Below are 13,560 nucleotides of genomic sequence, written 5' to 3'. Positions count from 1 at the left end.
GGTGACACTAAGGCGCCTCTTTTGAGAGTCATTGATTCAAAACAACGTCTGAAAAACGGTAGTGTATGTGAGCTTGAACCAACTCATCGGATCGTTTTTACAAATTTAGACTATAAAAAACTTTTGACCAACACAATTCAATCAATTTCAATTGAACTGCGGACGGAAACAGGACAATTAGTTCCGTTTTCGGGAACTGGAAAAGTTATTCTAACACTACAATTCAAAAAGTTTTCCCAATAAAATGGATTCTTACTATGCTAATCAAGCGACGTCTTTGCCTCATTTCTCTGGACATTATCGACAAAGAGGAAGTGGTTTTGGAGCTTTAGCTGCAGGAATTGGACGTGTTGCACTGCCCCTAGCACGTCGCTTCATTTTGCCAACTGCTAAACGTATCTGGAAAGAGCTCCTGAAACAAAGTGTACCAGAGATTCTGGATGTAGTGGGCAACAAAAAATCTCCTAAACAAGCAATTAAGAACACAATTTCAAAAACTGTTAAAAAACAGACTGGCGGATCTCGACGAATTACTTCACGTCGGAGGAAATCAATACGAGGCAAGCCAATGAAAGTAAGCGAGAAACGCAGAAAGACCATTTCAACGCATAGAGCACCAAAAAGAAGTCGGTCGGATTTTTTTGCTAAAGTGAACGATGATCGCTAATTTGTTACCATCAGAAGCAACTCACAGCTCATTGGATTTATTTGAAAAACCCTCACTGCTGGTGACTATTGATGGTAGTTTTTGTCAAAAATTGGGTCCAATCTACAGCCCAAACGGACCCATGTTAGAATTTGAAGTCGCTGGTGACAGAAACAACTTCATTGATTTACAAAAAATTTTCCTCGAAGTTAAATGTAAAATTGTCCAGTCTTCTGAAGCTGATTTGAAATATGACGCTACAGCCGCCGCTGACATTACAAAAACAGATTCTCCCTACTTTTGCAATAATGTGTTACATTCACTATTCTCTGATTGTACAGTGTCTGCTAATGGACTGAAAATTTCGAACGCTAACGGAAATTTTGCTCACAAAAGTTTCATTGAGACCGAGTTCTCACATAATAAAGATGCAAAAAATACGTGGCTGGCCTGTCAGGGATACTCTTATGAGGAAAACCCGGGAACGCTATCAACTGCAGAAGTGAACAGAAGAAAAACTTTGGTGAGACAATCAGCTGAATGCACCTTCTATGGCAAAATTGCTGTAGACTTTTTCACTTGCGACAGACATCTGCTAAGTGGTGTGACACTTCGAATTGCATTCAGACGCTCAATTGATGATTTTGTTATAATGTCTGATGATGCTGCGAAACAATACAAAGTAAAAATTGTCGAAGCTAATTTGTATGTGCGAAAGATGACCCTCAATGACACTGTTGTGTCCGCCATTGAGAAAACATTTCTGAGTAGTCCCGCCTCCTATCCTTACCTTGAAACGCTCACAAAAACGTTTCTGGCTTCAACGGGTCTACACAGCTGGAAACAAGAAGATATATTTGCGAGAGAACCAATTCGCCGACTGGCGATCTGCTTAAATACAAATGAAGCTTTTCTGGGTAACAACCGGCAAAATCCATTTCATTTCCGAAAATTCAACCTAGAGCAGATTTATGTATATCGAAACGGTTTGCCTGTGGCAGATAGTCCAATATCTACAGCTGACGACAAACGTCTTTACTTTAATACAATATCGGATCTAGCTTACATTGATAATGGACATGGAATAAGTTTGACAGATTACCCAAACCATTTTATAATGGTTTTTGATTTGACCAGTACCCAACAAGCATCCCATGACTTTATTCACCCTGAACTGACAAACTGTTCAATATCTGTTGAGTTAAAATTTTCTGTGGCCTTACCAAACAATATTGAAATTTTCATTATTGGTGAAAAAGCTAGTACAATTTTTGTTGATAGTGCAAGAAGAGTATCAAAGAATCACATTTTGACAAACTAAAAAAATGGACGAAGATGATATCAATGATCTTATTCAAAGATGTGCTTTACTCAAGCATAAATTTCTGGGTGTCTTCGCTGCAAATAATTTTCCCCAAAAGTTGAAACCAAACAGTTTCCTAATTGTTAACGCAGCAACTGCAGAAAGTTTTGGCACCCATTGGTTACTATTGTGCCAGAAAGAGGAGGAGGATCAATTGTTCTTTGCTGATCCTCTCGGACAGTCTATTTCGTCATACAAAGATGTCTACCAAAGAATAATTTCTCTAGAAGAAAATGCAAAAAATAATCAGTTACTGAAGGATCAGCCAATTCAAAGTAAAAACTCAAAACTTTGTGGACTTTTTTGTATTTATATTGCTCATTATATTTTTAACTCACAAAAAATTGTAAAACTGAGTGATGCTCAATTAATTCGCTTTGCTTTTCATATGCTGTATTAACCCTTCCTTGATTGCAAAAAATTATTTTTTCAAAATTTAATTTTTTCTTCGTACACAAGGCGAACACTCAACAAATCAGTATCAATATTCAATTTTCCGTATCCACTAACAAAAATATCCATAATTTGACAAAAAGCACCAGAATGAGGACCAAACAAAATGTTTTCAACTCTTCGGATAGTTTCACTATTAACAAAATCAGTTTGAACTTGTTTCGATGGAGGACGGGCGTTGTAGATCGTCTTTTGAGCAACTACTGGCATCTTCGCACAAGGTTTTTGATTTATATTCACTTGTTTTGCATTGCTAATTTTCATATTATTGTGGCAGGCAAAAGCTGGCAGTTGTTTGCGTACTGTCTGTGAGTCAACTTTATCTGCGGAGCTGTTGAATTCAACCGCCAATTTGAGCTTTGTAAAAACGTCTCCATTAGTCTCCAAAGTTGTTGCAGTCGAAAATAAAAATTTGAAGGTTGTAAAAATACAAGGCACAGGAAAATTTTGGTTTCTTTTCAAAGTTTCCTTTTCGAAAGTTGTTGTATCAAGCAAAACGTGATAATGGTTAGTTACTAAGCCGCAAAACTCAGAATCAAAATGGGCACACACTGCATAAACATTTGTGTTAGAAAGGGTAGGTTTCTCTTCGACAATCTGAAACTTGAACTGTTTTTGAAATCGTTTAAAGTAATGTGGTGAACGCTCGTACATCGCCTCAACCATTTCTGTTGCTGGTCTTGGAAATTTCTTCTGACTTTTGTTGGAATCGTGGTTTTTTTTTTTGCTGGAGGGGGTTTTGTTGATTCCTCTTCTGTGAACTGAGAGCGTATATCTGCTGACTTTTCAATCAAGTTCTCAAATTTTTGAACAGTTAGAGAAACTCTCTGGTGAAATTCGTAATCGCTTTCCGCTTTCTTGAACAATTTTAGAAACACATAGCTACCCGTCCTTTCATACGTTTTCACAGTTGCTCTGATCAAGCGCTTATCAGTTTTCGAAATGTCGAAATAACAATCGCCGAAATCTGTGTCTTTAGTGGAAGTGAAAGGCATGCCGCAACTTGATATTATTTCCCTTAACAATTATTGTGAACGCTCCAACTCAGGGGCGACGGCAAGCTTGGATTACACGTGTGTCATCAAACACTCAATTAAAAACAAATGATTGGCGAATACAGTCTCAAGTACGCCTACGGCGTACTTGAGTCTGTTCATTACAATTTTTATGGCAAACATATGGTGCACGAATGTGATCTTTTGAACAATTTTCACATGCATAAAGCGCTCATATAAACTAGAAATTAGAAACAGATGCGACCTCAGATAATAAACATACATGTTGAACACAATTTCGAAGCACTCATATACACTAGAAATTAGAAACAGATGCGACCTCAGATAAGAAACTTACATGTTGAACACAATTTCAAAGGCATAAAGCAATCATATACACAACAAATTAAAAGCACATGTGACCTCAGATAAGAAACTACACATTGAACACAATATATAACAACAGTTAATTGAAAACAGATGTAACCCTAGATAACAATCTGTGGTACGCTCAAGTTAAAATTGTGTGTATGTTGGCTCAAAATTAAAAACAGATGTGACCCTCTAGCTTACGTGAAACAAATGCAAAAGTTGTACACAGAAATCCTGAGCTATAATTCGGTGGCATTCATATATGTGTTGAGTCAAATTGCAGTTTGTTTCCAGCAACAAATTCGAATCTGTTTAATTGAATTCTTTTAACACTTAACTTTTGAAATGTCGGTTAAAATTCTCGCAGAATCAGAGTCTTCCTGTGAAAGAACTTTGGTTTATCGAACAGTTTATGAAAACTTTGTTGTTCTCATCCAACAACGAAAACAGGACAACGTCTGGAACACTTACCATCACTGTCTTCTTCCAAAGCTTCTTATAAATGCAATTGCCGCCCTGCCCGAAAAAACAGACCCTTCGGAATGCAGCATTCTTACCTCAGGAGGTCACTTACCTGCAAAAGTATTGCCAGCATTTCAAGATTGTAATATGGACACATTACCTGAAGAAACCAAACGAATTCTCTACCGCTACGACTGTGAGTGCGTACCCTTGTTTGAAAATCAACTCGGAGCATATCAAGCTTGTGATGATTTGGCCAATTTGTGGGGAATCAGTTCATCACCTGATTCGCCTCACAGTGAATCGACACTATCTAGTCTACCCACAACACCGGCAATTGACCCAAGTCCAACTGTTACGCCGGCACCCAGCCCATCTCTCTTTGCTGAAATCAGGAACCCTCCAAACGATTTCGATAACTTTGACGAGAACGTTCTGTCCGGAACAACTTTTCAAACGCCAAAGCGAGAGGCTATGAGCGAGAGTTTCCAAACACCCACGTGTTCAGAGACTCCAAACGTTAGCGGTGCACCAAAAAAGCGACGACCAGAAAATTCTTTGATGGACTTATTCGATTAAATTAACTTAATTAGAACTTGAAACTTTACTTTCATATAAAAAACTGTTTCAAATTTGAGATGTTAATTTGTGCGTGTTTGTGTTATACATTTTACTTCGTTTCTATTTCTTGAATTTGTAATACAACTTCTTTTTTGTCCGTTTTGTGTTTCTATTCAAAACTTAGACAAAAATATAATTCAAGTAAGTGATCATGTTCGGACTTGTTCAGGGAAGATTTTTACTTTCCCCTATGACGCAAGCACAGATATCATTCCCCAAGCAGGCATTCATGTACTGCAATCACTATGAACTGTTTAGTTTTTGTGGTAATAATCCACAATTAGACTTTCGAATCAATAAAAATTCTAAACATCTGCTTGTTAAGCCTAAAGTTATATGGAATTAACACAATTTCTGTTTTGCAAAATGTGTGCGGTTTTTGGCTCAAAAGACCTGTTAACATTATGCCAAAAGAGTAGCAGCATATGAACTCTGAAACCAATTCATAAATTGGAAAAGTTGTCGAAAATTGTAATCCGTCAGAGATAAAATTCGAAAAATTGCACTTGAAAACCCAAATGATGTCATTAGGTTCTGTTAAAAAAAGTTTTTACGTCCTCTAGCAGCACCGCCTAGCTTTGCGCTCTCGTTCAACAGGGTAAAAAAAGCAGGTTTGTGAAAAAAAAATTTTGAAAAAATTGAGAAAAAAAATTTTTTTTGATAGATGACCTCTGACCTTTGACCCCAAAAATGAGGGCTTCAAAAAACACTTGGGATGAAACTGATGGTGCAGGGGTTCTCAGCACACTGTGTCCTGCAAAACATCTCATCACGCTCGTCAAATTTAACTTAACCGTTACGGAGATAATTAGCGCCTAATTAACGGCTAATTAGTGACTAATTAACATAATTGCTAATTAATGAAAAAAAAATTGGAAATTTTTTTTACCAATGTCTTTGTGGGAACATGCTGGATGTTTTTGGTCATAAGCATCATGGCTGAAAAATGGCTCCTTCACCGATTTCCAAAACATCTGGTCATCAATGTCACATTAACATCTGGCATTAATTAGCATATGAAGTACCCTAAGGAAAGATGTTAGATCGCGTTTCTTTGCATTTTTGCACATTGTGGGCCCACGGCATCAATTTCTCTCATAACACCTGTCATCGAAAAAGGCTTCAGAAAAAAGACACATGTTTCTGTCATGTAATTGTCATTTAATGACATTGATTTATGATGATTGACAGAAAAAATAACTTTTTTTCGGTTCGTTTTAGAGCAATTTTTTTTAGTGCGGACCTATGTTTTTCGTCCCGGGGAGCAATTTTGCTCATCACACTTGACAGCGTAGGACAACTCTAACCACCCGTTTTTTAAGAGGTCTAAAATGGTAAATTTTTGAAAAACTCAAAAGAAAGTAACATATTTCTCCGCTTTTTGAAATGCGTTTTTTTAGGTGATTCACAAAAACAACACTCGGTATGACCCCTCTGAGGGTCTACTAGCACATATTTTTGAAATCGGAAAGTGTTTTATATCTTTTTTGCGTTTATTTTCAATAAAAATTCGAACCGAAAATTTCCCGCCAGTTTCAACCAATAAACTTTGACGAATTCAAATGTTTGAAATTGGCGCCCACCAAACTACGTTGTTATACAGAATGCCTTCATGTAACACCCTTCGTAGCGAATGCAATTACCACAAAGTGCAATACTAGTTTTCCGAATCATTCAATTCTTTCCTAAATTCAATTCAAGTTGTTATATTCAAGTCAAGTTGTTATATTCTATCGTCATGACTTTTGCTTGTCGGTATTGCGACTCTGTGCTTAGCACTAGAGGAAATCGTTCTCGCCATGAAACAAAATTTCATCCAGATGAAATGAAACTACCAACTTATCACTGTTCTTTGTGTGAGTTTACATCTCGAAAAATGTCAGAACTGGAGGAACACATGCAAACTCAACATTCAAGGTTCACAAACTGTTGTCGGGCTTGCCACCTCGGATTCAACAGTTCGCACCTCTATGCCCAACATGCAAGGTCAGTTCATTCAATTCCAGTCTTTGGTGCTGAGTTTCAACCTACTCAACCCTCCGATCAGTCAGCTTTTAATGGCAGTCTTCAATCCTACTCAATAGAACCCACGGATGACGAAATGGTGCCAGCAAGAGACCTCCAGGCGTTCATGAAGTTCAAACAGGAGCGAATTCAGGAACTGATTGATCAAAAACTATCAGCGGGCCCGCAAAAAGTTCAATTCTCAGCAGAACTGCAACTTTTCAAACAATTTCGTGACCCTGAAGAAGACGACGAGCGTATCACCATCTTCGCTAACTCTCTGATGACTCCTGTGTACGCTGAAGGGCTCTCAAATGACAATTTTGTAGAAATGGTTGAAAAAATGCTCGCTGTGTTGTTCACCTTTGCCTCTTCTGGAAGTGGTTGGATGTTGGAAAGAGTTATTCGCGTCAATATTAAGTTCGCCAAATACAGACCGGCCACTGGATCTTCATTTATTGTCTTACCAACAAAGTTACAAAATTGTAGAGCCCTTCTCAACATAAGGAACCATACAGACAACAACTGTTTCATTTACAGCTTTATCGCAGCTTCCTATCTTAAGTGCAACAATTTTGAGGGAGAAGAAGGACGAAATGACTCTTTAAAGCTAACATCACCCGAGTTCTATCAAAACATGTCATCGCTTCAGCCTGCTGGTGAGTTTTCAATGCCCATGGGTTTCAATGACATTGATAAGTTTGAAACACTTAACGACGTAGAGGTAAACGTTTTTGGATTTGAAAACCGAGATTTGTTTCCAATGCGGGTGTCTAAAAGGACAACTTCCGAATTGAGCCTCGATTTGCTTCTTCTTTATGAGAATGATAAACACCACTACGTTCTTATCAAAGATTTGTGCAGGCTGTTCTGCTTCATCAAAAACATCAAATTCAAGTCAACTCTTCACTTATGTCGGAACTGTCTTTACTTGTGTCACAAGGATGTTAATAACTTTAAGGATCATGTTGAAGTTTGCGGTAATAATCCAACAGCTGTTATCCGCATGCCAAAACCAGACAATAATTTATACAAATTCACAAACTGGTCAGCTACTTGGTTTGCTCCCTTAGTCATCTATTTTGATTTCGAATCGTTTCTCAAACCAGTGGCCTCCTGTGCTCCAAGTGAAGAGAGAGCTTCATCGCGACCAATTGAATTTCACGAACCATGTGGCTTTGCATTGACTGTTATTGAGCACGGCAACCCCGAGCCCAAATTTACTCATTTGGACAGCTCGGAAAACTGCATGCAAAATTTCGTTCAATTGATTCATAAACTTGCTAAGGATATACACGAACAGAAGCGCAAACACCCTTTCTTCCGTGGTGACCGATCATCACCCTATAAAGATGCGAGCAAACAGTGTTGGATTTGTGAAAACGAATTCTCAGAAACTGACGAAACAGATCTGGACCACTGCCTTTACAGCGGCGGCTTCCTGGGTTGGGCCCACCCACAGTGTAACAGAGCGCGCCGGAATTCCAATTTTATTCCCGTAATTGGACACAACATCCAAAATTATGACCTCCATCATATTTGTCTTAGTCTGAAAAAGTGCGAACCGACAACAACAATCAACGTCATACCAGCAACAGACGAAAAATACATTGCAATGATGCTGGGAGTGCAAGTTGATAGAGTTGAGAGGGCTGACAAGAAGGTCGTACCTGTTTACGAATATCTACGCTTCGTTGATTCTTACAAACTCTTCAACGGATCTCTCGAAAAGCTGGTGGAGTCCTTGCCAGAGTCAGAGTTTGGTATAATGGAGTCTATGTTCGCCCATATTCCTGCACCTGACAGACAACTTCTGAAGCAGAAGGGTTATTACCCTTATTCCTACATGAGCGACCGGTCAAAGTTTGCGGAGAGGGAGCTGCCGGCTCTCAGCAAATGGACGAATTCTTTGGAAAACGGAAAAATATCAATCAATGAGTCCGAATTAGATAAAGCGAAGAAGATGTGGCAGCTGCTAAACTGTGAGACAATGCAGGACTACCACGATTCCTATTTGAAACTGGACGTTGCCCTTCTGGCCTGCTGTTCGGAATACTGTCGCAAAATCAGTTTCCAGACATACAGATTGGACGTGGCGCAATTTTTCACAGCTCCAAATATGGCAAAAGATGCAGCTTTACGGATAACAAAAGCACGCGTAGAACTTTTGACAGAACCCGAGCACCTGCACATGATTGAACAGTCAGTAAGAGGCGGAATTACTTCCGTATTCGAAACGAGGTACTTCAAAGCCAAAAATCAGTTCTTACCGGGCTTCAACCCAGAAGATGCTTCCACATTCGGGTTGTGCCTCGACGCTAATAATTTGTATGGGGGTGTCATGCAGAAAGAGCTGCTTCCGATCGGAAGCTTTAGATTTGCCAAGGAAGTTTCCATTAGCCAGATCTTGAATATGCCTCAGGATTCTGCCATCGGCTACTTTGCTGAAGTGGATCTGGAGTGTCCTACAGACGTTCACGACAACCAAAGAGATTATCCGCTAGCGCCTGTAAAGGAAATTGTACAAGACGTGTGGCTAAGCGATTTCCAAATCAACCTAAAAGAGCAGTACAATATTCCTGAAGCTAAGGTCTCTAAACTACTGCAAACACTGTTTGACAAGAAGAACTACGTAGTCCATTATAAATTACTCCAATTATATGTGCAACTTGGATTACGTATAACGAAACTTCACCGCGTGCTGCAATTCAATCAGGAACGATGGCTCGAACCGTATATTACCTTGAATAGCAATATGCGGAAAAACGCAACTAATAAATTCCAACAGAATTATTATAAACTCATGAATAATTCTGTATATGGCAAAACAATTGAGTCGAAAAGGCGACAGTCGAGGGTGGAAATTACACGAAATGCGGAGAGAGCAGAAAAACTTGTTTCGAAATTCGAATTTGAGAGATTCAAAATATTTGGGGAGAACATGGCCGCTATGTGCAGCAAGCCGAAAATTATAACATGGAATACGCCGACTATTGTGGGTGCAACTGTGCTCGACTTGTCTAAGTACTATATGTACCGCTTTCATTATCAAGTTATGCGACAAAACTTTCAATGTCGTCTATTGTACTCGGATACAGACAGCCTCTTATATAGAATTGAGTCAAAAGATCTGTATGAGGATTTAGCCAACCAATCTGCCGAAGTAAAAAACGAATTCGATTTTTCATCCTATCCAGAAGACCACCCACTTCACGACAACAACAATAAGTCTGAAGTCCTTAAATTCAAGGACGAATTCAGTGGAGACTATATATCCGAGTTTGTTTGCCTCAAACCCAAGATGTATTCAATCACATCAGAAAGTTAGTCCATATAATGAATAATTTCTAACCCCTTCCCTCAGTAATTTGAATGCAAGTTAAGTGCGTTGGAGGAAACTACATAACAAAACTTAATAGTTTATTGTAAAACATGTTTACCTTGTTTAGGTTGTCGCAAGTTGTCTGCTAAAGGTGTGACCAGGGCAGCCCAAAAACTTCTCACCCACGAATTATATAAAGAAACTCTCCAAACGTCGAAACCAGTTAGAGCGGTAAATACAAGAATAACATCCGAAAATCATGTACTGAAAACGGTGACAGCTAATAAAATATCTCTATCCGCATTTGATAATAAGAGATATATCTGCGGAGATGGGTTGCGAACGCTCCCATATGGACACTTTTCTGTGTTGGGCGATAATCAAAGCGAAACGTCTAGTTCGCTCGGATGGTTTGATCCTGACCAAAGTCAAATAAGTTGGGATTACAGTACAGAGAATAGTGACAATTTAAGTGAAATTTTTCGTGACACTGAAGTGGATTGGGACTTTCCAACATATCTACCACCCCCGGAGAAAAGAATGAGAAAACACTGTAGCGATAACTTGAACCTACTTCTGGACAATGCCAGCCACTATTCGCCGCCCGATCCTGGTTTCATTAATGTGGGAGGAATAAGAGATGAGGACATTTCTGATGACCAAATTGTTGACTTTGATAGAAGCAGCTCAGAGGAGGAACAAAGTTTTTGTTCATTCATTGATTTAGAAGCTACAGAAAGTAGCGGCGAACAGTGAAAGGGACAGTGTACAAACTCAATTTCATAGTGTGTTGAATTCAAAATAGTGTTGAGAAATACTTTGTGCGAGATTTGTTCAGATTTTGTTTGGAGTGTTGCTTTAATTTGAACGCCCCTGATTCAATTTTTATTTTCAGTTCAATTTGTACGAAAGTTTCTTTAGCCTAAGTTCAATAAGCGGACGGTCAAGTTAGGGGAAAAAGAAAGTCAGACGGCGAGACAATTACCGCCACATTATCCGCATAAGAACGTATCCGCATGCAATTATATAACGTATTATCCGCGTGCAATTATATACCATATTATCCGCATGCAATTATATACCATATTATACCCATGCAATTATATACCATATTATCCCCATGCAAATCTATACCCTATTATCCCTATGCAAATCTATACCCTATTATCCCCATGCAAATCTATACCCTATTATCCCCATGCAAATCTATACCCTATTATCCCCATGGCATGATAACCCCCCTTTCCCAGTGCTCCCTATATTTACTACTCAGATCTTTTCTTATAAAATTTCTAGTGATACCGATAGTTTCTTGTACAAAGATTCCAAAAAATTAATCAAAACTGTAGTGTAGGAGTGCTACGCACAACCTTTCCTCTAAAGATAGGGAACCACGGTAGAAGCGCGGTTAAAATTTATGTCTCAATAAAGCTGTTTGAAAATCGATTTCTCTTCTTATCATAAATGTTCTTAAAATATTATAATCGTTTTAACTTGAATTCAAGTGTTATTTTTAGATATCAGCATTGTGCTCAAAGTAATCAAATAACCCTTCATTCTTTTTCTACAACACAATTTTATAGTTTGAAGTCACACTTCTTCCAGTGCCTGTTTTTTAACTACTTATTTATTCAAAAAGTCAACAGGACGCATGATGCATATCATGTAGTGACCATGTGCAAATGCCCCCATTTGAAAGCTATTGTTTGCATATTTTAAAATTGTTATTTTTTGAAGAGCTTGCAAGAAAGAGTCTATTTTTTAAAATCTGGCAAGATTTTCTGCCAGAATCGTGTTAAGACATGCAAGATAAGTTTTTTTAAAATCAACTACGTTATGATCAATGGGACATTATTGTTTGATTTTCTGTATTTGACTTTGTTTAAGAAAATTTAAAATGGAACAAATTTGCGCAATTGAAAATATAATCGATTTTGTAAATTCACCCAACTATGGCAATGCCGTAGCTGCTTTCTTTCTTAAACATAAATTTTCTTTTTCAACTTTTAGCACAGTTTGTTGGGCGCACCCGAGCAAATATATTTGAGTGAGTATAGAAAATTATTAAAAATTATATAATGGTTTGCTGAGTCAAGCGGTAGCCAACATTTTGCGACTGTGTGCAAAAATTTTTTGTAGAAAGGGTGGAAACAAGAGGTAAGAAAAGAATAAAGTATGAGACGTGATTTCCATCCGGATACTCGTTTAAAATTAGCTCAGTGCTTTTTGGCAGGTAAATTAGAGTATCCACCATAAAATGACATCTTAACAGTTTCAGTGATGGGTCATATGAACAATTCTGTTCTTATTGTAATACTGTTTGAAAATACTATTAGAAATTGCAATACTGTTTTTGAAAGTGCAATCGTTTGTGCGCTCATTCCCGATTTCCTGCTCTTGTTCCGTGTTTCCAGACTAGCTAATTTTAATTCCCTCGCATGCGTTTTTTTCCTGACATATCTAACTCAGCCCTGGCTCCTCGGCGTGGTCATACCAGAAAATTATACAAATTGTGTCTCCAAATTTAATGGTGAAAGTTTTTATTGTTGTAAAGTTTGATTTCGAGAAAACAGACTTTTCGCACTGACAATTTGTACAAGCTAAGAATTTTTTAAGTCAAAGTCAAGGTATTAGTTCACTTATTTCTTTGATGTAGAAGCGCATCGCATCTTTATCTGACAGTCTTGGTGAGAATCGATGTTTACATTTGCCCAAATTAGTTCACAGACCAATCACTCAAAACTGACTTTTGTTTGACCATTGGATACCTGGCGTGATATATAAACAGATGATCAAATTTGGATTGAACCTGAAACCCTACAGTCCGGACATGTATTAAATTAGACCAGACCGCCTACCAAATTGACATGCCTTAAACGGTCGCCAAATTACATTATTGCTCAGAAAGCAAATAACATAAGCCCAACAAAGTCAAAAATTCTTGAGAGGGCTGCTAAATTGGTTATTTATGAGGTAGGATTGGGAGGTTGGGAGGGGAGATTAGAAGGGGAATGGGAGAAGGGGGGGTTGTCGGAGATGAATTGGAGGGAGGATGTTTTGAAGGTGGGGGGGGGGGTTGGGGAAATAATGGACTGAGGGGGGGGGGGGGGGGGGGTTAGCTGCAGGGGAATGATTATGCGCATTGTTTTAGCTCATATGACAAAATTCAAACACAGAGAAAAAAAACAAAGTAAAATCGTGAATAAATAAGAAATGTTTCCTCTCCCCTTTGTAAATACATTTTTATAGACACCATACTTGATATCTTGCACCATTTTATTGGCATATGAGAATTGTGACAGTTACTTCTTATTTATATTAA

At 38.3% G+C, this 13,560-nt stretch overlaps 1 protein-coding gene across 1 annotated transcript; it reads left to right on the top strand.

Annotated features, from left to right (window-relative positions):
- The first annotated feature begins 6,788 nt into the window (after positions 1-6,788).
- Positions 6,789-10,994, top strand: LOC142342397 (uncharacterized). The gene is made up of 2 exons (XM_075393713.1): positions 6,789-10,239; positions 10,366-10,994. Exons 1-2 carry the CDS (start codon positions 6,789-6,791, stop codon positions 10,992-10,994), a joined length of 4,080 nt encoding a protein of 1,359 aa, XP_075249828.1.
- Positions 10,995-13,560: the final 2,566 nt, after the last annotated feature.

Source organism: Convolutriloba macropyga, chromosome 7 (genome assembly GCF_964194025.1).
Source record: "Convolutriloba macropyga chromosome 7, txConMacr16.3, whole genome shotgun sequence".
NCBI classification, from domain to species: domain Eukaryota; kingdom Metazoa; phylum Xenacoelomorpha; order Acoela; family Convolutidae; genus Convolutriloba; species Convolutriloba macropyga.
Note: the sequence above shows the minus strand (reverse complement) of the source record. Positions and strands in the feature narration are given on the sequence as shown.

Excerpts from the sequence above, each read along its gene's own strand:
- LOC142342397 (XM_075393713.1), top strand. The coding sequence starts at position 6,789 with ATGTCAGAACTGGAGGAACACATGCAAACTCAACATTCAAGGTTCACA. Across the intron at positions 10,240-10,365 it reads GTATTCAATCACATCAGAAA|GTTGTCGCAAGTTGTCTGCT; the intron begins GTTAGTCCATAT and ends TACCTTGTTTAG.